At 39.4% G+C, this 24,095-nt stretch overlaps 1 protein-coding gene across 1 annotated transcript in view; it reads right to left on the bottom strand.

Annotated features, from left to right (window-relative positions):
- The window catches only part of MBTPS1 (membrane bound transcription factor peptidase, site 1), a 36,486-nt gene extending 13,726 nt beyond the window's left edge, over positions 1 to 22,760 (bottom strand). Inside the window, exons 1-15 of the mRNA XM_030581429.1 lie at positions 22,683 to 22,760; positions 20,622 to 21,121; positions 19,561 to 19,818; positions 18,089 to 18,292; positions 15,736 to 15,846; positions 14,463 to 14,572; positions 13,885 to 14,001; positions 12,642 to 12,709; positions 11,971 to 12,073; positions 10,016 to 10,167; positions 7,010 to 7,171; positions 6,148 to 6,292; positions 4,786 to 4,974; positions 3,955 to 4,127; positions 2,331 to 2,446 (exon numbers count right to left, since the gene is read on the bottom strand). Of these exons, the coding sequence (XP_030437289.1) occupies positions 2,331 to 2,446; positions 3,955 to 4,127; positions 4,786 to 4,974; positions 6,148 to 6,292; positions 7,010 to 7,171; positions 10,016 to 10,167; positions 11,971 to 12,073; positions 12,642 to 12,709; positions 13,885 to 14,001; positions 14,463 to 14,572; positions 15,736 to 15,846; positions 18,089 to 18,292; positions 19,561 to 19,818; positions 20,622 to 20,808 (2,095 nt within the window). The 5' untranslated portion in view covers positions 20,809 to 21,121; positions 22,683 to 22,760. The remainder of the gene's footprint in view (positions 1 to 2,330; positions 2,447 to 3,954; positions 4,128 to 4,785; positions 4,975 to 6,147; positions 6,293 to 7,009; positions 7,172 to 10,015; positions 10,168 to 11,970; positions 12,074 to 12,641; positions 12,710 to 13,884; positions 14,002 to 14,462; positions 14,573 to 15,735; positions 15,847 to 18,088; positions 18,293 to 19,560; positions 19,819 to 20,621; positions 21,122 to 22,682) is intronic.
- Positions 22,761 to 24,095: the final 1,335 nt, after the last annotated feature.

The raw sequence follows: 24,095 nt of genomic DNA, 5'->3' as shown, positions 1-24,095 counted from the left end.
TAACATCTGTGCAGTGTCCCCATGCTGTCCTAACTGACTTGAAGGAGCCACCTTTAGGGTGTCGTGGTCTCCATGCATTTCTCCATGTCCTTTCAATCCCTAGTTTCATTCAAGAATGCCAATAAGAAGTGTCAATTGTAATGATACTGGATTAAGACCACCAACTCCTTTAATGTGCCATGCTACAGAGGAAGTTATAGTAAAGAATAAAGGATGCACTGACAGTGACTCTATAGTTATGATTCAGCCGGGATTTTTCCTTTGAGAAGACCTTAAAATCTCTCAAACAAAATCAGTGGTTTGCCATCCTGAGCGGGAACATACAGCCATTAAAACAGGAAGGCTTCAACATGTGTAAGAAAATACCAACATGAAAACAAATCAGTAGTGCATACTACACGGATCAGTGTTTGTTTTGAAGCTGTGCATATGTAGGGGAAGAAGAGGAATTCTGTAATGTCTCCAATGTAAATACACAAACCAGTGATTAAGTCTTTACATGAGACAGATTGGATGTCCTTTAATATGTAAAGCTTTTTACTTCGAGAAATTTAATTTTTATGCTTGATAATACAAGAACGAAGAATGACTCCTGGCCAAAGAAACAGTAAAGATTTGAATGGTAATTGCTTGCTTTAATACAGAAGCCTGTACGCTTAGTGATCTATCTCCATGTTTTCCTTTTGTTCAAATACTAGCTTTTATTAATGTAGCTGCTGTGAAGTCATAATAGCCAGATTAAAAAAACAACACTGAGACTTCTTGCTGCCTTTTTGATGCAGAAAATTAAAAAAACAGTCTTATTTCATTTAGATATGCCCCTGAGTATGTCACAATGTTATAAATAACCAAACAAAATAAGAAGGCGACTAATTTGCCCCATAGGAAAAGTAATTGGAAAAATATACTTGTATGCCCTGGATAAACAAGTGAGATGTTAAATTGCTACTAGTTAGAGGCACCTTAATTCTTCGCTCTCTCTGTAATAAACATTTCCTAATAAGAGGTATATTAACATTTTTCTTTCTTCTAATATCGCTAGAGCTCTTCTTTCAAAGCTGTCTGTTGGAACTGTTTTCCCCCCTCCTATTTGCTTTGTTGTATATAAAATGATAATAAGACAAAAGCATTTCAACTGGAAGTGTTAACAAATTGCAGCATCACCAAGAATACAGAAGAGAATCTCATCACCTCCTCCCCCTTCTGAAAATGAAGTCCTTATAGAGAAAATGCTATTCAATATATTGGACAATTGTGTAGAATGAACATCAAATTCATTTCCAAGTTTGACTGAAGATAATTTTGTATATTTATCCATATGTGACAGGATATCCTTTAGAGTTTATACATTTATGCAAAAGAAGAGTCCTATTCTAATTTCTGAAAGCCCAACAGGCCACTTGCTTTTTCAGTGAACTCTGTTACAGTTTAACTTACAAAGGGATTTCCATTATTAACACAATTTGAGGAATTTAGAGTATTTAAATGCAAAAGGCTGAAACAAAGTTCGGTGTCATGCAAGAGAACCTTGTTTGGCAGCATCCATGTGATTATGTCACCAGAGACCCATTCATGGTAGGTGTCCCTTTCAAGAGGCATTTATCTGAGCTACACTAGCCATTGTCTCAAGGGCTTCCTATTCTCCAGCAGCGAAATGAAAACAGCATGCAAGGTGTTTCCACGTATTACCGAAAACCCTATATTAAGATTGCCTAATGCTGTCTATGATGATGGATTCTTGTAACCTTTTCTTTAATGTCTCACACTTTCCTTATTTGAAGCAGTCCTTTGATATTTGGGGGTGGGGAGGGATGCTCGAAGGCGATCAAGGTGCCTTCTCTTTGTCCCATGAACTGTTAACTGTTGAACACTGCCATTCCCCTTCTTTCATTTCTCCTCCTTGGGAAGATTTTGGCAGCCTGCCATAATATTAATTAAACCCATGAACAATGTAAGACCAAGATTCACCACCAAAGCAACAGCCCCAGATACTGCAGTGAGAATACATTTCTAGGATTCAATATACAATGTGATATAGGGGCCAGGGAAATCAGAACATTATGGCAGATTGAATGATGAATTTTCCTCTCTCTCAGCCTATTAAATATTTATGGATACAACGAAGGGGGAATTGATTGATTTTACTGCCAAAAATGGAACACTACAGAGAAAATTCCTTTGTAAAATTAAACATACATTTATAATGCATGCAGTTATTTTTCTAATAGCATGTACTCTCTAGTATTTTTTCAAATCTTTTCAATCCCTTACAAAGATAAGAAAGCTTCTAAAAGAAATTAACTGAACACAAATAATACATGACTGCTTACCATACTGACTAGCATCAAAACATGTAAATGGTGAACCAAGAACTTCAACAAAATATCCCATGCTTCTTAGATGCTGGTACATATCCCTGAAGTTTGTATGGATGTGGTCACCATTCCTAATAAAAATAAAAGTAAACAAAAATAGTGGTCAAGAAATGAAAACATCACATGTACAAACCTAAACCACATTATCTTGTTATAGGGTCAAAGTTTATTTTCTTTTCCAGAAGAGACATTTTCAAATGATGGCTTCTAATTTTCTATGCATAATCAACTCTATGAACAATTCTGTGCAAACTGTATCATCTGTGATCACAGTAATAGAGTGCAATGAATTACACAAACAACAGTAAGGGCTGGGTTGAGGCCGCTTATGAAATACGTTAGTATGTTTATTACACATCACAAAAAGAAAAAACTACCCCATATTAAAACCAGCTGCTCTTACTGACTTTTCTTCCCACAGAAGAGCTGGTGAGAGCAACGCCAGCTACCAGGAGATGAAGCAAGTAAGTGGGACTGACTTGGGAGAACTGCTGAAACCAGTGGAAGCCACTCCTGGCCACTTGCCAAGAGCCATTCTAGGGAGACAGGAGTATCCCTGTTCCCAGGCAGCTGTTCAGAAGACACCCAGCACCTGTAACCTGCTTGATTCCCATTACTTTCTCACTGTATGCTCCCTCCCACACAGTGCCCACAGTCCTTGTCTCCACCCAAGGCAGACTCTGGAGTAGGTTCCCTTTTTGGTACTAACATCAACTTCTTTAGGAGTGAGGGACCAATATGGAGACATTTCTCAAAAAGCAAGGGCCCTAGTCTGCAATCTCTCAGGTTATTCTGATGTGTGCCAACACAGACAATAACACCAGTTCCCTATCATGAACAGGATAGAGGAGCTGAGAAAATGCCTTATTCAATCTGTAATTAAACTAAACTATTACGTTATTTTTAAAAATGAGCCTTCAGTTTGAGTTTTCTATAATGAATCTAGCTGAATTTGTAAAGGTGTTTTGTTTTTTAAAGGAGAGCAAAACAGTTAAAAAAGATGAAGCCTTAGTTTTCAAATACACTTCACTCTTTACAGATGTCAAATTTTTCTTCAGAAATCCAGGAAATAATTTAAATAAAAGTTGTTAATAAACCAGAGATAAAGCTCGAAAACTCCATCCAGAAGCTGTCCTCCTGTTTTCCATGAAATTATTAGAAAATAAAATTCCCCATGTTCCCTAGACAATAAAGGTACAATACACCCTCACTATAATGAACCCCATTGGTTTTTATAGCCAGGGGTTTGTTATAGGAAAAGAAACCTGCTGTGTGTGGGAGGGGAAAAGGGATTGCTGACACCTTGAGCCCTGCAGCTCCTCCGGCCCTGGCAGACAGCTCCTCCTCCTCCTCCTCCTCCTCCTCCCCGCAGCCCTGGAGCCAGAGGAATTGTCAGCCCCCTGCTGCAGTAGGCGGGGCTAGAGATGGGATCCAAGGGCCAGGTTCGCTATAGCCCAAGGTTTGCTATTACGAAGCGTGTTATAGTGAGGTTGTACTGTACTGCATGTCATTAACATATAGTTAAGAAATAAACCCATGGAATAGTTACGATTTCTCAGATAAAACCAAAAAGACACACCAATCTAAAGGATCATTCTTCATCCTCAAATTATCTCTGGGGAAGTATCCTGGTGGATAACGAAGATTGTGATACTGATCCCAAAGGACTCGCTTGCTCCGAGGAGGGGTAGGAATGATCTTTACTTTTATTGGAAGCTTCACAGTAGAAGTCTGCTCTGCACCACTTTTAGACTGGAAGAAAAAACGTAAAACAAAAATAATGAAATGTTTTTCCTAAAAGAGTATTTATAATTTCAGTTAGGATTATAAAGGTCCAGAAATACTGAAGAATGATTTTTTATTTTTATTTGCCAAGTTTACCCACTAAATCCAGGAACAGTTTCCCAGTGTCAACAACGGATGTTCAGAGATGAAGGTCTAACCCCCAAAAATCACACAAGTATTGTAACCCTATTATAAAAAATCCTTTGTATATTCAGTGGTTTACATTTATGCTTAGAATTTAAAATATTGAAGGAAAAAAAGCTTCGGTGCTACAGATGCTTTAAACATTTGAGGCTTTAGAAGGGTCTCCAAAACAATTAGTGTTTTTTTTGGGAGAGAAAAATAATTCTAAATTTATTATCAATCTCTATATTCCACCAGTTTACTTACAATTTATATTAGCCTTCTCTCTATGGAGTTGGCCATATGAATGGGGTTTTTGTTTCTTTGTTTAAGTGCATTCATTTCATGATTATATCATGCCCTCAGCTGTTAAATTTCTTGCTCAGACTACTAAACTTTGTCCCCAAATTCAATTGCAACAAGATTATAAACCTAAACCAACCACTTAGAATGATATTCATTTATCACTACATGATAAAACACTGAAATGAGGTAAACTTACTTCATTTTCTGCAGGGGACAATACTGTGATCATGACATGACCTTGAGCAATGCCCTCCCAAGATGCTGCTTTCTTTGCTACAGAGATAGAAATTGCTAGGTATCCTGACCAAGGCCATAACACCGGGGAATAGGAGAAAGCCACTTCAATATTATCTCCATTCTGTGGTAAATAGGGCTGCCAGTCTGGCTGCAGAGTAGAAAACAGAAAGTGTTGGTAATTATTTTAAAATGTTGATGAAGGAATATTTGTTGTCACAAATAATCTACTAAATTTTATATACACTGCTTAAAAACAAAAACATTTCTGGAGATCATGTTGTGCTCAATTATAAAATATAAAGTCTGGGAGTCAAACTTTGTATTAATTATTCCTTGCATCAATTATTTAGACAGTGAGCTCTGGGCTGCCTTTAACAGGTATTTGTACAATCACCAGAAAAAATGGGTACTTCTCTACTAAAAATAATAATTAATAGAAAAACAGTTTTCCTCCAACAACAAAAATGGATGACTAAACAGTGTCCACCCAAATTATACAAACTTGGTCTAAGTGTTAATGCTAGCCCAAGATGTTGGGAAAAGACTGCAATATGCATCAGTTTTTTTTTTTAAGATTTAATGTGTAACAGTGCGTTACTGACCTGCCCAAGGACTATTCATTGTCATTCATAATGGCAATAATCACTGGACCAGGGAAAGAGAGTTAAGGTTGACTATCACCTGGTAATTAGGTCACTCATTTAGGACACGGGAAACCCAAATTCAAGTCCCTGATCCAATCACTAATTACTCATAAAAAGTGGAAAAGCATCAGCAGGAGAGGTTGAGCCCAGTAGTTAGGGTGCTCTCCTGCAATGTGGGAGACTCAAGTTCAAATTGTTTCTCCACAGCAAACAGATGGGGGACTGAACCCAGTACTCCCACATCCCAGGCGAGCCTTAAGCACTGGGTTAAAGCTGATAAGGGAGCCATTCCATCCTTGAGATATGTTACAACTCCAGTCCCCCTTTGCTTTCGTCAAAATTCCCCAAATTGAAACAAAATCCTTTGAGTTGAGTTGAAACTACATGTTTTAACCCAACTCAACATTTTTTTGACCTTTGAATTGCTGAAAAAAATTGTTTTCAGTGTGACCCAAAACGAAACATTTTGATTTTTCAGAATTGCTAACAATTCAAAAAATCCATTATTCACACATCTCTAGGTGTACCAGGTTTATCATGCCAAATAGAAAATAAGCACAAAGTATTGTCCTTTCTCCAGTGTAAAAGGATGAAATAGCTTTGACTTGGGAAAGGACTAGCAGCAGCGCTTCAATGTGAAACATTATTGTTCCAAGTCATGGCTATTTATGTCTTACCTTGTCTACAATTCTCCCAGTGACACCCATACCATTAAGGATGGTAATATTAACAATAGTTGGCATTCCTCCATAATAAATAGGTTGGGAGCAATAGGGCCACATGTAGGGGCATTCTGTCAAGTCAATGTAGCTTGGGCTCAAACTGAAAAAAAAAATACATACAGTAAATTTAAAAAAGTACATACAACACAATCATATTAAAAAGTCAGAGGTAAAATTAGCAAGCTATAGTCACTCTCACAGCTCTGATCTTTCTTCCCAATGAGTGAGACATAAAAACCATGATTAAATTAAAATATAACATGAGAAAGTTTTATGTCAGGGATGGTCTGGTGATACTTAAGCCTCCCACAGCATGGGGGAAAGCATTTGACCATCTTTGAGGTCCCCTCCAGCTCTACATTTCTATGTGAAATAAAGCTGCTCTTTTATTTTTAGAAAGAAAGTAACCAGACATAATTTAGCACAAAAAAACCTAATCTGGTGTTGGATAACTAAAATTGGACTATTTCTCTATTTAATTGCTGTATTCACAATACTTGTTAACGTAGTGCTAGATTTTCCACTATGCACCCAGGGGATTAAATTAAGTAAGGGAAGAAAATGTAGAAACCTTCATAATAAAGAGATGACAGATTCATGCCCCTATTCTTCTATAATTTTAGCAACATGGAGGCTTCTGACAAGAGGCTTTTCATTAAAGTCTTCCATTTGAATTATGTAATCCATATAAGTTCTCTTCACCATGTGAGCATGCAGACTGCTCAGCTGAGCAAGTTGTGTGACTTTCTTTTAAAAGAAATATTCAGAATACAATGAACATGAATAGATTATTAATTAACTATGAATTAACACTCACCTGGCCTGTGGCTTATAGCTATTAAGGATCTGGTAGGCTCTAAGAAGATCCAGTTTGCCATGCCCTTGCTCAAACATGTTAACACCAGGAAGCCTACGTGCAGATGCAATCAGGGCCTGCTTCATACTAGCCGGATTCACCATTTCACGCTTCTGAACTGTGCTAAAAATGACAAATGTTTATTAGATTACATTTAATAGGAACTGTTCTGGTCCCAGGCTAGGCATAGAATGAGAAATGAGACTAAGGCCAGGTCTACACTCAAAAGTTAAGTCAAGGCAGCTACATTGCTCAGGCATGTGAAAAATTCACACTGCTGAGCAAAGTAGTTCAGCCAGCCTAACTCCCAGCATAGACAGCACCAGGTCGACAGAATAATTCTTCTGTCAAACTAGCAGCCACTTTTCAGGAAGCGGATTTACTATTACAACAGGAGAATCCCTCCTGCCACAGTAGAGAACGGCTACAGCTGTGCTGCTGTCGCGTTTCAAGTGTAAACAAGCCCTAAACTTATTCTAACCCATTCAATTAAAGCAAAATGTAACTGATGTTAATCTGTTATATGCATAATCTATAGTTAAAACTGGAGAATATCACTTAAGTGACTTTTCAATGGAAATGCTTAAGATTAAAATGAAAATGGCAATTTCACCACATATTGGTCCTTAAAACACGTATAATTTTTCATCTCTACAACCCAATATGCTCAACTGTCAACAATATTTTCAGTCCAAGAGATCTTTTGTTCCATGTCAGAAGTATACTTGAAGTTGAAAACATCTAACCCCGTTCTCTGGAAATCTAAATCTTTATATATCTTTCTCCTTAATAAATACCCACTTATTTTTAAGGAAAACAGAAAATATGTACTTGAATATAATTGCAATTGTTTTCTTCAAACATAATAGTCAAGAAATATACAGGCTGCTAATACATGTGAATAATTAGTGAATAGTTAAATTTGAGGGATTAAGTTTTCTAAGTATTGCATGTGGGCCATTTTTAAACTACTGCAAGATATTCTTGAATTATTGTAATATTATTGCAAGTTCAATGTAGAAAATGAAAAATCCTCTTTTTCACACAGCTATTCAGCGCTTAGCAGAAAGACTTAAGAAGCCGTATAATGATATAAATAACCAATACGCCCACCACCCCCGCACACATAAATTGTATAGTATTCAGGCTCCTGGTGTAAGAGCAAAATGCAAACATCTCCCTTTTTTTACCAGAACAAATGGACAAGTAAAGTTCAATGACTGAAACAAGCTATTAAAAAGTATGGCAAAAATGGATCAATATTATAAAATATTTATTTAAATCTTGTATATCTAATAGGGCTGTCAAGCAATTAAAAAATTAATCGTGATTAATCGCATGATTAATTGTGCTGTTAAACAATAATAGACTACCATTTACTTAAATACTTTTGGATGTTTTCTGAATTTTCAAATATACTGATTTCAATTACAACACAGAATATAAAGTGTACAGCACTAATTTTTTCTATTTTTTTTATTACAAATGTTTGCACTGTAAAAAAACAAAAGAAAAATTATTTTTCAATTCAACTAATTCAAATACTATAGTGCAATCTCTATCATGAAAGTTGAACTTACAATTGTAGGATTATGTGCAAAAAATAACTGCATTCAAAAATAAAACAATGTAAAACTTTAGCACCTACGAGTCCACTCAGTCCTACTTCTTGTTCAGCCAATCACTCAGACAAACAAGAGTGTTCACATTTGCAGAAGATAATGTTGGCCACTTCTTGTTTCCAGTGTCACCTGAAAGTCAGAACAGGCGTTTGCATGGCACTGTTGTAGCTGGCGTTAAAGATATTTATGTGCCAGATGTGCTAAAGATTCATATGTCCCTTCCTGCTTCAACCACCATTCCAGAGGACATGTCCATCCTGATGACGGGTTCTGCTTGCTAATGATCCAAAGCAATATGGACCAATGTATGTTCATTTTCATCATCTAAGTCAGATGCCACCAGCAGAAGGTTGGTTTTCTTTTTTGGAAGTTCGAGTTCCGTAGTTTCTGCATCGGAGTATTACTCTTTTAAGGTTTCTGAAAGCATGCTCCACATCTTGTCCTTCTCAGATTTTGGAAGGCACTTCAGATTCTTAAACCTTGGGTCACGTGCTGTATCTTTAGAAATTTTACATTGGTAACTTCTTTGAGTTTTGTCAAATCTGCAGTGAAAGTGTTCTTAAAATGAACAACATGTGTTGGGTCATCATCCAAGACTGCTATAACATGAAATATATGGGCCAGACTGCAGGTAAAACAGAACAGGAGACATACAATTCTCTCCCAAGGAATTCAGTCACAGTCAGTTAATGCGTTATTTTTTTAACAAGCATCATCAGAATGGAAGCATGTCCTATGGAATGGTGGCCAAAGCATTGTTTGTTTTTTGAGTGCAGTTATGTAGGAAAAAAAATAATCTACATTTGTAAGCTGCACTTTCATGATAAAGAGAATGCACTACAGTACTTGTATGATGTGACTTAAGAAATACTATTTCTTTTGTTTATCATTTTGTACAGTGCAAACATTGCAAAAAAACAGAGCAAACAAATTAATATAATGTGAGCAATGTACACTTTGTATTCTGTATTGTAACTGAAATCAATATATTTGAAAATATAGAAAAAAATCCAAATATATTTAATAAATTTCAATTGATATTCTATTATTTAACAGTGTGATTAAAGCTGCCGTTAATTTTTTTAGTTAATCACGTGAGTTAACTAATTGACAGCCCTAAAATCTAAATATTAGGCCCAATAGTTTTCAAGCTTTCACCCCATAGATATAGACTATTAGAGACAATTTAATGTCTCAAATGGAAAAACTGTGTTTGTTGTTCTTCAGAAAGTTAGTTTTCATAAGTGCAGAAAAATATTTTTAATTGATGGGCTTTTTAAAAGTCAATTTATAGATCTTGTTAATCAAACGCATTTGAGATATGTGTTCTTCATTTAATTATTACCTTACTAGCAAAGTGACAGCACCTGCCACTACAGGAGAGGCAACACTTGTCCCAGAGAGCGAGCGGCATCCACCCTTCATACCAGAACCTCTCACTCCAGAGCCATAAGTAACAATGTCAGGCTTCACTCTACCATAACCTCCTGGCAGTTCCTACGAATTAATTAAAAAAACAGTTTATGTTTATATCAACATATCATTTACTGGTGCTGGCCTATACTGGACAAGATAGACCCCAGATCTGATTCAAATTGGGCAATTCCTATGTAATTAAAACTATTTTGTATATGTTTTAAATTAACAGTTCATATACATTTCACTTTTTTTTTTTTAAGTAGAAAATTACATTCAGAAAATTGTAGACTTCTTCAGACAGCTTAAAATCATAAGTCTTAATCAGTCACATGTAAGACAAAGGAGGTAATCATTCCACTCTACCAGACAGTGTTCCTTCTAATTTTTCCCACCCACGTACAGAATCAATTTTGCTATGTGCACCAATATGGAGGTAATATGTGACACATCACCTTCATATTGGTGCACATAACAAAATTCATGTGATGGGGCCGAAGAGTTCGGAGTGTGGGAAGGGGCTCAGGGCTGGGACAGAGGGTTGGGGTGCAGGGATGTGAGGGCTCCAGCTCTGGGTGCAGGCTCTGGAGTGGGGCTGGGGATGAGGACTTGGGGTGCAGAAGGGTGCTCCAGGGCTACGGCAGGGAGAAAGGACTGCCCCCAGCTTTCTCTTCCCACAGCAGCACCTGCGCGGGTGGGGTAGAGGCACCTCTCCCTGCCGTGGAGGGATGGGCGCCCCTCCCCCGGCAGGCTCAGGCCTGAGGGAGGGGTGCCGCGACAGGTCCAGGGAGGGCCATCCCAGCTGGGTCTGTGCCTGGCTGGGCTGCCCCGGCAGTTTGGGGCCGGACTAGGCTGGGGACGGGGCACCCCTCCCTTGGCTGCTACAGGTCCCCGGATGGGTTCCCTGAGCACCTATGTGGGGCTCAGAAGGCTGCTGTGTGGCTGCGCAACTTACAGGGAACTTAGCTACCAGTTAATGGTGAGGCCTTAGCTAGTATTGTCCTGGATTCTGAGTGCTGCTCTTTAGGAAAGAGGTGGACAAATTGGAGACTCCAGAATAGAGCAACAAAAATAGTAAAAGGTTTAGAAAACCTGACCTATGAGGAAAGGTTAAAAAACCTGGACATGTTTAGTCTTGAGAAAAGAATAAAGGGGGACCTGATAACAATCTTCAAATATGTTAAGGACTGTTATAAAGAGCAAATCAATTGTGATCAGTTGTTTTCCATGTCCATGGAAGGTAAAACAGGAAATAATGGCCTTAATCTGCAGCAAGGGAGATTTAGGTTAAAACTCTTTTCTAATAAGGGTAGCAAAAGGTTTGCACAGCTTCTAAAGACAAGCACTAAGCCCATATATGCTCCTCAAGTTAACAGACGGCCTAAGGATAGTGCTGACAGTGCAGCTAGGATCCCACAAAGAGAATGAGGTAGAATGAAGCAGTAACCACAGCATCCTGCACGGTGGCTAACAAATCTGGGTGATTTGAGGGCAAAGACATGATGCACCCCATCAAAAGGCATAAAAGGGACCCACTGGCTCACTTCCATCTAGCACTGAAAACCTAAAAGCCCATTAAAATAAAGTTGTGTTCTGAGGATGAAATGGCTATTTTAAGGATTTACTTTTATCACCTAAAAAGTAACCTCATTTAATTGAAGTCAGTTTGTGATTAGAGACTGCATTCAGTCAATTCTACTGTACCTATTACAGTTCAATACTTTGCACATTTTACCTTTTCAACCACATGAACTAATTTAATCCCAGATGACTGGATTTACTGAGATTTAAAAAAGCTAACATGGCAGAGAGGGAATCTCTGTTAGAATGAGAAAGTTTATGTTAAATGTTTTGAAGCCAGACATATTTTATATTTGAGCTTACCCAAGTGGTCATTCCCCTCGATGAGAAACGAGCTATATTATCTTCAAAGTCAATCCCTCCTACTCCAATCACATCCATCTGGTCAGCAGGGTTATTGAGAGTGCTAAAATGAGTGAACAGAGGGAGGGAGACAATAAAAATAATGGGCACATCATCACCAGGTTCTCTTTGTCTGTTTAGGTTCTGCAGCTTTGACAACTGACAACCTTGGATAGTTGGGTGAATTATTTCTGACTTCATTTACAGCACCTATTCAAGCAATCCCTTCAAATATCAAAACATATACCAAGAAAAGGAGCGATATTTATTGTAGTATTATTAAATGAGGGGCTAAAAAGCAATCAATACATTTCTAAGATTTTCCCTGCAGTTGGAGATTTGCATGCATGAAAGTTTGTTAATACTAACAGGCAAACATCAGTTTTAAGGACTCACTGACTTCTTTTATGGGTTTACATACTATCAAAACTACTGAATTAAATAGCTGCTGCTAATCTAATTCAAGAATGTGCTCCTCAGATAAAAGAAAAATCTACAGTGGAAAAAACAGCCTGACTCATTCTCAAAAGACAGAATAATCTGATTTTTTTTTTTTCCCCAAGAGGAAGAGGTAGGGGACTATATCTCAGATACAGGAAATTTTTAAACAAACGGTTTTTAAAGAAACTTACCCATATAAAGGGCCATCATTGCCAATAGCAGAAACCATGATCACATTGTTAGCTGTCAGTTCCCATACCTGCAAAGCCAACAAAGATAGACACATTATTTAAAGAAATGTACTGAAGCCAGTTAAAGAAAGAAAAATTATATACACATACTGCCTGGTCTGACAACAACAATTTCCTTAAATCCATACTTCTTATTTTAATGGTACTTGCATCACACACCATTGACGCTTTCACTAATATAATTCTCAGTCTCAAAGAGTAAGAACATACATAACTGTTAGTGCAGGCCAAGATTTTCAAAAGAAATGATTTGCATGCCTTCAGCTAAGACATGTAATTTTTAAAAGTAAGTTATATGCTCAATAATCCACCAGTAATTGCACCCTTGCATAACAACATGTACATACTAGACACCTAAATCAAATACTACTTTCCACCCAAATTTTCCAAGGAAAGCGGTTAACTTTTGATTGTCAAATTAAACTGCATTAAGGTAATTTAGAGAGCATTTGGAACAGTACAAATTATTTTCATGTGCCAAGCTACCTACATAGCCCTGTCCAAAGCAGGTTTTTAGTTCTTCATAAACATTTTAATTAATTTAGTGCTTTCGAAAGACTGGTTCCTATAGCTGTCAGTCTAAGTTATATGTCTTCATGATTCAGGTACAGTTCTGTAGTTTTTGCTACAGATTAATGTGGGCTTAACAATTTAAGATAAAATGTAATTGCTAATTTTAAAAAGTTATTTTTCAATTCTGATTTACTTTGAAAAAGACTTGTAGTCACACATTCCAGCCTATTAACTCTACTTCTAATTAAATCAATTTTCCTCATACAAAATTTGCATTTGAACTTCTGATAAATGGTTTCTGATTACAAAATTAACCAACTATTCACGAGTAAATTTTTCAAAAGCAGCAATGAATTTTAGCCAACTACTTTCTATTTAAGTTGGTGAGAGTCACACTACTAATACTTCACCTAGCACTTTGAAAAATTTACCCATCAGTCTGTATACATGGGCTTTTTAATAGAAACCATTCCAATAAAAATAGTGGCCAGTAAAGCACTGATCTTGTAAGCTGCTCTGCAAGGACAGATGCCTGAATCTGTACAGAGTTTCACTGATGCCAATGGAACTCTGCACAGTCATAAGGGTCTGCCCACACAGAACAGATTTCAGAATCGGGACCCATGAGGTGACCATGCTAAATATATATGTTCATAGTTTTTGCACTTACCTTATCAACAAAAGGATGATCCATAAAGTCTGGACCACCAATACTAAGGTTTAATACATCTATTTTCTTTAAGATGGCATAGTTAAAGGCATCCAGAAACCAAGATGTATAGGAGACCTGTTTATTAAAGTACAACAAAAGCAACCATTTAGAAATCAAATGAGAATGTAACAAAATAAAGCGAGGTATTAAAAGAAATAGAAATTTAAGGGTAGGAAACAGACAAAAGTAGAGTGCTGAAACAAAAAAAACCTATTTTGTATTTTTCTTTAGTATTTAAAATAAAAAGTTCATTTGATTTTTTTTTAAATCCTTCATTAAAACACTAAAAGTAAGAGGTAGTGGCCTTGCATGAAGTTGATTTTAATACCAAATTCTCATTTGAAAATAAACTCCAGACAGCAATTCTAAAATCTGCGTAAATGTACATAATTCTGTTAAAAAAATAAAACACACCCTCTCTTTACAAAAGGAAATACTTTAAAGTTCACAGGAATTAACCGTATTTGTAATATAAGGGTTAATACTGTGTTATTCCAGAAAGGTTTGAATTAAAATAAAACATTTACAATATCTACCTGATTATTTGTGAAGACCCTAAAAATGTGCAGCTCTGCATTTGGAGCAAATCCCTGGCATTCCCGCATGCTGGCTATAACACCTGCCACAAACGTCCCATGGCCCAGACCTGTTGCAAATTAGCAGTAGTATGAAGTTAATGAAACAAAATGTTAAAGGCCAAACCATTTCACTGTAAAATTTGAAAAATCCAGACATTTTGTATGCATATCCAATTGCTTATCTCTTTCATCCATAGGAACTTTTAAGTTTATTTTAAAAAGCAACAGAAATGTTGGTCCAAGTTGAGAACTTGTTTTCACTTTGATCTAAAAGATATTGCAATAGATGCTAAGAGATTCCTACCAAGAATTTCTACAACTGAAACTCCATATATTGGGTGAAATCCTGGCCTCACTGAAGCAAAGTTTTCCTACTGATTTCAGTGGGGGGAAAACAGAGGAAAAAGGATATCCTATAGACAGAAAATATTTTCTATCCCTCAAGTTTACTTGTTAAATGTTTTGGTCAACTCTAAACAATATTTCCCTCCAAGTATTTTGATTCGGCTGTTCGCGTGTTTTTCAACATGTGTGTGTATGGTTTTGCTTTTGTTTTTTTAATTGTCCAAATTTGAAATCAAAATACCATTTTGAATAAAAAATGTTGCATAAAGTTAAGTATTTGCATATTTGTATAAGATGGGGCAAATACAAGAAGACAAGACACTATCATACAAAGGCAGATAAAAAGAAATGCGGAATATTGGCATGGATCTGCAGAGTTTATGTTGGTACTACAATTTTACTTTTCCACTGAAAAATTATGTGGATTACTAATGTTTAAAGGAGCGCTGCCAAAACTGTGATAACTCACTAGATTACCTGAAAATGAATCAAAATATTATCCTTGATAAAATGGAAAAAATTAATGCACTAATATTAGAAAATAATAGGAGCAAAGAAAAAATGCACAGGAGTTGCATCAGCCCCTGGTATTTCTACTTTGCATTTCTGCTTGGATAATATTTTGTCCTCTAGCCCTTTCTTAAAATCCTTGAAGAAATATGGCATATGACTCAGCAGAGATAACACAAAATCTTGGGAGGCGTTGAGCCACCAGTGAATTTAGTGAGAGTTCAGAGCATTCAACACATTGCAGAATTAGGTCCATTATCTGGGAAGACATGTAATTCTAATCTCAAATAAACAATTTTACTTCATAATCCAGGATGCAACACGTGATGTAAATACATAATCTATCGTTTCAGCAATGCTGTATATTTAAACCTACCATCATCCAAGGTTCTCTCATTAGTCCAGTTTGTTCTTTCTTTTACGTTTTTGAAATGTGGATGTTTCTCACTCAGTCCAGTATCAAAGACAGCAACTCTTACACCAGTGCCTATTTCCATAAAAGAGGATTGGTTTGCAAACATATTTCCTTGATTTAGCACTTGTATCAGTTTATTCTGGTATGTAAAAGAAGTCTCCTGTGCGCTTAATGCACTGCACTTTCATGTCTTCCAAAACCAAAAGTCCTAGTTCACTCTAGAAATTCACCTCAAGAGCATTAGTTCCTTTCAGTATCATAAAGGCAGAGATTAATTTCACAGAGTCTGGGGGAAAAAAAAGTAAAGCCAATTCTGACCCCAGGAGGGATTTGGATCAAGGTAAGGAGATCAATAAATTGATCTCCTTTTTACTTTTCCAGGCATATAAGTATAATTGAAAGTTATAATGTATCTCGGTTTTTCCAACAAAAATGATTTCGTACATTTTTCTAAAGAACTACTTTAAAAGAATATTAAGTTTACAAAAATGAAACACTTGAAAGGTCAGGAAATATAAAATATAGTTGCCTGTGCAACCTTAACTTTTCCAACATGCACATATGTACGCTAAAAGCTCTTTCATCCGACACCTCACCAACCAGCAAGCTCTATAAATCAGCATTTCTGATCTGCATTAAAAGTCTGGTTTATAGTGCAATTGGTGCAGGGCCAGCAAGGGGTTGGGATGTGGGAGAGGCTGCAGGGCATGCTCTGGGAAGGAGTTTGGGTACGGGAGAGGACTTGGGTCAGGGGGGTTGGGGTGCCAGATTTGGGAGAGGGGAGGTGCTCACCTCCAGCAGCTCCCTGTCCCTGCTGTTTCTGGCAGAGGCACAGCCAAGCGGCTCTGCAGGCACACTGCCTCTATTCCCCCCTCCCTCCCCCATCAAGTGCTTACTCTGCAGCTCCCAGCCTATTGACCAGGAACCACAGCGGGGGGCAACGCCTGCAGACAGAGATAGTGTGCCTGCTTGCACAGCTGCCTGGCCGTACCTCCACCAGGAGCAACATGGACAGGGAGCTGTTGGAGGTGAGTGTAACCCCTGCCCTGGACTCGGCATCCCAAGCCCCCTCCCACGATCCCTCCCGGACCCAAACTCCCTCCCAGTGCCTGTGCCCCACAGCCCCTCCCACATCCCTCCCACGTCCCTGCCCTGTCCCCCCTCCCCTCCCCCCCACACACTCCAGACCCCCTTCCTCTGAGTTAACTGGCATTTTTAATTTACCGGCACCTCCTCCCGTTCCTCCAGCAGGCTGGTTAAAAAAGCTTTTACTGTATTATGAGAAAGTACTTCCACAAGAAATTTCCAACATAGAACCAACCACAATGCCCACACAAAATACCTCTACATTACATTCAGAGCACCTACAAAATACTCTGTATCAGTGGTTCTCAACCAAGGGTTTGGGGTGCTCTGGGGGGCCATGAGCAGGTTTCAGGGGGTCCGCAAAGCAGGTCCAGCATTAGAATCATTGGGACCCAGGGCAGAAAGCCAGAGCCCCACTGCATGGGGCCAAAGAATAGAGCCCCACACCTGGGGCTGAAGCTGAAGCCTTATCAATGTAGCTTCCCAGCGGCCACTGTGGTGTGGGGCCCCAAGCAACTGTCCCACTTGCTAACTCCTAATGCTGGCCGTGGCTTTTATATGCAGATAAACAGTTTCTGTGACACTGGTAGGCCATGGAGTTTTTATAGAATGTTGGGGAGAGGCTTCAGAAAGAGAAAGGTTGAGAACCCCTGCTCTATATTACATCCAAAGCCCAGCCTTGGATCTTAACAGCAACAGCTAAATTATAATATAACTTACATACATATATAGTAAAGTCTCTAATGTTATTTTCACATGAAAAACTGAGAGACTGGAATAAGGGTTGTGCGTTTTGAGTGCAATGTGGAGAAATTTAGTGTTTGAATTACAGCTGGCTAGTTTCTGGAACTGCAAGGCAGCCTGTTGTGCAGATGTACTGTTGAGAACATTTGAGTAACGTGAAGTTTGGGTGTTTAAGGTAATTTTCATATGCATGCATATCCAGTTTGGCCGATGTACGTTATACCAGTAAAACTGCAATTATGCTGATATAGCTTATTTTGCTCAGGGGGGCTGAAATAAGTCATGCCAGCAAAAGTGCACGCATTCCTAATGTAGACCTGGCCTCAGTCTCCAGAGAATTTAATGGCTTAATAAATACAAAAAGGGAGCTGGTTGTGTATCCTTATTACTACATAAGTATTTTCTTCTCACTTGTTTCAGAGAGATACAGTTTTTTTTGTTTTCTAGCCAGGCCGTTATCCCAAACCAACAGACAAAAGCATACCTGTATAACCCATTTGCCAGAGCACATCTGCCTGCAGGGTTTGAGCAACTTGCCGTGGTATAGCTCTCAATAAACGCCTGCTTGAATGTCTGCCTGTTGCATGCCAAAATCCAGAGCCTAATGATAGGCTTGCTCTTCTCAGAGGACGAGATGACTGCCATTTCTGAGTCCATCTGGTTTCATTGCATGGCAATGTAGGATCAGCTAGATATGATTTGGATGGAGAAAAGAAAAACAAAAAACATTTTATTTTCTATACTATGAAATATATAAACATGTTATTAGTACACTTTAGCCGTACTGTGAACAAAAATTTTAGATAGAAAAATTCACATTTCAGACATTCGTCTGACCCAAATTTGATTTAAATCCTTAATATGGCCTCTAAATACAAAAGCTTCATTTTAAAAGCTAATTACTACAGCTCCTATACTGAATATATAACACACATTTAACTTAAGCATGTTAATAGATTAACAGAAGTCAGTAGGTGAAATCCTGACCCCACTGAAGTCAGCAGGAATTTTGTCCATTAAATCCCTAGTAGATTGAATCTATAACATACTGTGTTATGTCACAACAGAAAATACAGCTTTTAAACCAATTTGAATCCTTGATCACACCTCAGAATAGGTATTCTAAAATAGTGATAGTTTCACAGTTAACGGGATGAGCCTTTATCAGAAATAAATCATAACATCCAGAAGTCACTGCATTCTCATTTGAATAACATACTCCTGGGGGATTTCTGTGCCAAAATATTAAAAGTTCTGGGCACAATATTTTGAAATTCTGCAAAATTCTGCGTATTTTATTTGTCAAAATAACACAGTATAATTACTTCAGTTTCAATTATTTTGGTAATTTATTTCAAAATACCTGTCAACAAATATGTCAATAATACAGACAACAGCAAAAATTTCCCCAAGGAGTAGAGAGTTAAAGAAACCCCTACAACAATCCAGTTCCAGATGAGGGGTGCTGGAAGGAGCTGTCTGGGACCCCAAGAGCCCAGACACCTGTACTCCCATCCCTGCAGTGCCTAGCTGCGGAGCAGCCCCCGGCACAGACACCACCACCCCAGAAGCCTTTACTTCACCCAGCTTCTTTACTGTCTTGCTGGGGACATGGGGTGATGCAGCCCTGCCCTTCCTCACCCTCTGCTAGAGCTGGCTGGGGCTCCCAGGCCCTCCCCCATCCCCAGGAGAATAAGGATCAAAGAGCGTGCAGCCACCTGCCCCGCCAGGCTGGACGCTCTGCTCACAGCGCTCTGCAGAGTCCAGCAGCTCCTAGTGGCGGCCAGAAATTCTGCAGGGCAATCAGGGAATTCTGCATTCCGCAGTGACAGAGAATTCCCCCAGGAGTAGTAACACTAATTTTGTGGGACTGGAAAAAGCCTCCTGATTTTTTAAAAACGAACTTAGTGCCACTGGAGATTATGAATAGCTCTTTTGAAGGATGAATATACTTACGCTCTGAATACTTGAGAGACCGGAATACTTTGCGCTGGGGGGTTACTCGTTTGATGTTTGGGTGGTCTTCTAGTGTCAGTACTCCATCCTTCTGTTTCTCTTTGATCTGGATCACCTCAAAATCACTAGGGTAGTCACTGGCTGGGTTATTGCGAGGTACAATCCTCCAGTTCTCTATATCACTGTTCTTCAGTGCACTTGAAATAAATTTACTTCTAGCTTTAGCTGTAAAGTATCCATTGAAAGCCACAATATATTCTGCAAGCAGAACACCACACGTTAGAAATGACATTACAAAAGGCACATCTATACCACCACCAAGAACTGAATCTTTCTCCCTACTATCAAAACAAATGTCTCCATCTCCCAAATAAAAATATTATGATTCCATTACTAAGAATATTATGGTAACTTGGATTTACTATTTATATATGTATATGATATCATATGTTATGATTTTCAAAACAGTCTAGGGGTTTTAAAACACATTAGACAAATATCATACCTTCCATTAAAATTAATTATGCCCAGACTGTTTGGAAAACCTCATATATAGGTTAGTTCAGAAACTGTCATGAAAATATAAAATACTGAACACTTTTTGTTTTATATGGCTTTTTTGCTGTGGAATTGTAAAACATCCAGAAAAAATATTTAAATTGATTTTATATCTGCATTTTGATATGCATTAAAAATAAGCCAACTAATGATGATGTCAGAGACAAACCCATTCCCTCCAAAAACAACCTTCTAAACAATTTGGAACCATCAACACATGGTTAGCCTACATAATCCCATGATATTTTTACCATTAGCTTGTCTCCTACTCCCAGCCCCTCCTATTATTTGTCATGCTTTCTTTATGTATCTTGTTTTCAGTTAGACTGTAACTGAAGGGGAAGGGTCGGGGTCTTCCTACATGACTGTAAAGAACTTCGCACAACTGGACCCCATATCTGATCGGGGTCTTTGAGCACTATGTTAACATAAACAATACATAAATCATCAGCAGCATGTATCTAAACTTTAAACACATTTAAAAAAACTGGATTCTTTATTACCATGTTCTACTACTGTTGAAGAGAACTCCACTTTCAAAGTAAGATGAGAGCATCCAGGACATAGGTGGGCCTCATGAGAGGAATTTCCTAGTCTTGTACCCAGGTGTTTTTTGCCACAGAGTAAAATTCCAATCAGGATCAACCAGATGTTTGCAAACTTCATGGTCATAAGAGAATACGGTTTCATTCCAAAAATTTCATATATTAAAATGACACGTTTTCTCTTTATAAATTAGTTCAATTTTGTATCAATAAATGTTGCCTTTGCTGTGCTGTTCAACTGGATAGTCTCAAAGTTTTGTCCAAGTTAAGCAAAAATCTAGATTTCATGGTTTTTTGAGGTTAAGCCTAGTAAACAGGCTTATTTCTTTCTACGTTTTTTCTCCATTTTGGATTAAAGGATTCTCTCACTCAGAATGTGACAGCTGAGTCCTGTACTCCATTTTTTGATGGGAAAGGTAAGCCCAAAGTAGAATTAAGCAAGTTTTTTGCAATCCGTCCTGTAAAATAAACAAACCCACCAACAAACATTATTAGATTTGCCAAATGTACAAAAACATATATTAAAACAATAACTGACATTCAGCAATTATTATCGGAGAGAAACCATTTCATTCTAGATTATGCCCCCCAGCAATAGGAAGAGTTTGGGTGGGGGTATCGGCCACTGTTGCTGGCCAATGAGAGCTGCAGAGCTAGCAGTGCGTGGAGCTAGGAGCTAAGGGAGGGACATGTTGCCGCTATCTGAGAAGCTGGGGAGGGAGCCTGCCAGCTCTGCCAACCTTCCGCCCCAGCACCAGCAGAGGTTCTGGCCTGCTCACACCCGTGGCACTCCACAGACCGACCCCCCCCCCCGGCACCCTTCGGACTGACCCTCCCACCCCAGCACCTGTGGCACTCCCAATATGTACTTAGGGGTATAGTACAAGTCATGGATGGGTCACAGGCCATGCATTTTGCATTTTTGCTTACTACCTGTGACCTGTCCATGACTTTTGCTACAAATACCCATGACAAAAATGACATGACATGCATCTGAGGAAGTGGGTATTCACCCATGAAAGCTCATGCTCCAAAACGTCTGTTAGTCTATAAGATGCTACAGGATTCTTTCCTGCTTTTACAGATCCAGACTAACACGGCTACCCCTCTGATACAGGACAAAAATGTAGCCTTAACTATGATTAGCAGAGATGCTAACAGCTGACCAAAGCACTCCAAACATTTCACTTTAGCTGGCCTTGCTTTCTACAGATACTCAGAGTAACTGGTCATCAGCTGAGAGAACAAAAAGCAAACTATGACTTTGGTTGTGCTTTAATTCATACTATTACAGAGGTTATCAGCCAGATGACTCCAATAAGTTATCTCAGTGCTTGTTTCAAGTATGTACTGGGAGAGGGTAAGTTGATTTTACAATGTTACACATTTGCATAGTACATATGATAAAAATAATAATATGTGGACATTTAGCTAAAGTGATTTTCTACTGATGTCAAGAAGTTTTTCTTGTATGTTTCTGCAGCATGATTTTCAGTATACTATATTCAGTTGTTAGCTGGCGAATTACTGATTCTGATGATCAAAATGTGATGACATTTCTAACAAATTAACCTTACCCTGATATATTTTTGAATAGTTTGGGCCCTTGAATAAGGAGCTGGGAAAATGGAAACAAACCAATTGCAGGCTCGTTGAGAACTGTACACCGCTCTCCCCAAACCCCCCTCCCAAACACAACCCCACATGCCTCCACCAAGTAGTTATGCAGCTTCTTCACCCCGCGAGGGCTGCGGCACAGGTCCCTCACCTCATTAATGTGAGACCCCTTGTCCCCATATACGCCCCCTATGGTTCCCTCACCCCTTAGGGCTCCGCTGTGGCTAGGGCTGCGGTCACCCCCTCCTCACGCGCACATAGCACCTCCCAGCTCTCTGTGGCCCCCCACATTCCGCTCCCTCACCCCCTCCCCCTGGTGAAGCGCCGACTCTCGAGGCGGGACAAGGCTCCTGCCTCTACCGCAACACCCTCCCTACGTCACCATCCCCCGCCGCCTCTAACCGTATCTCCGCCGAAGCACCGTGCCCGGAGCCTCCACACGCCATTTTGAGCCGTGTTTACTAACAACGTCTCGCGAGAAGGCGGTAGCCAACAGAATTGGGAACAAGACCTGACGTTCAACGTCGGGGGGAGGGAAGAGGAGAGGCGCATGTGCAAGACTCCAGATCCATTAACAGGCCTATAGGCGCGCATGTGCCGGAAGTATCGCGAGGCTTGGGGCGGGATGCAGGTCAGCTGTGGGTCACATGGGTGTGCTGCCGCATAGCGAACTTACAGCAGCCCGGGTCTTGCCTCTGGCATCCGCCACCGTGTCCTCCCGGGAACTCGCGTGTTCTCCACGCTCACGCTGCCGCGCGTGGGAGGATTTGAGCCCCTCAGTAGTGCCCTGCTGTGGAGGGACAGAGCAGGGCTGGTGCTGTGCCTGATTTGCGGGTGTAACGCCTGTGGGGGTGCTACCCAGCGTGCAGGAGGGACGGCTGTGGCTGGGTGGAATTGTCAGTTACTGTTCACTTTATCTCTAAGGGAAGAGACCATGTGGGCCCACGCCCAGAGAACATGTGTGAGAAAAGAATAGTGAATGGCTCAAGTAGACTTGGGAGATCCTCTCACAGCGTTTAATGTTAAATCCAGTCTCCTCTCTTGAGGAAATGCACTTGTAACTTGTATTCATTCCCTAACTTTCAAGAAGCAGGCCTACTAGCGTGGCTTGACTAACTGTAGCCCATGAAAGCTTATGCTCACATGAATTGGGTAGTCTGTAAGGTGCCACAAGTACTCCTGTTCTTTTTGTGGATACAGACTAAGACTGCTGCTACTCTGATACCGGCCAAATAAAGTTAGTCTGCCAGGAGATGCAGCTGTATTACATTTTCTATCCTACCTTTAACTGGCAGGGTTGATTGGTCCATGCAAAATAAGACCAGCTTTGTTCTCTTCCGACTCCCAGAGAGTGAAGACTCCTGCTAATACATATGATAAACAGCACAGCAAGATTTTCTGCTGCCACTATACTTTAAATCTGAGCTGGAAGGATCACTTCTGCAAATGAGTAGTGCATTGTAAATACACAGGTATCCACTTTAGATCTGTGGGACCATTTCTGCAGATACCAGCACGGATACAGATACAAATTTTGTATCCATGCATGGCTTTGACAGTAAGAGTGGGCAGGCAGCTGAGAGCAACCAGGGTGCAAATCCTCCACCTGCCCTGGGCAGAGGACCTGTGGGGGCAGGGCCAGGGGCTGCTCAGGCCCCATACTCAGGTGGAGAGTCTGCTATGGCTCCCCCCCAGCTGTCTGGTACACACATAATCAGCTAATTATTTTTAAGCTAGCAATGATGCACAAGCTAGGGAAAGGGAAACAACTTTCATGACTGCTTGTAGTTAAGAAAAGTATTATCTTCAATCAGT

Source organism: Gopherus evgoodei, chromosome 12, assembly GCF_007399415.2.
Source record: "Gopherus evgoodei ecotype Sinaloan lineage chromosome 12, rGopEvg1_v1.p, whole genome shotgun sequence".
NCBI classification, from domain to species: Eukaryota; Metazoa; Chordata; order Testudines; family Testudinidae; genus Gopherus; species Gopherus evgoodei.
Note: the sequence above shows the minus strand (reverse complement) of the source record. Positions and strands in the feature narration are given on the sequence as shown.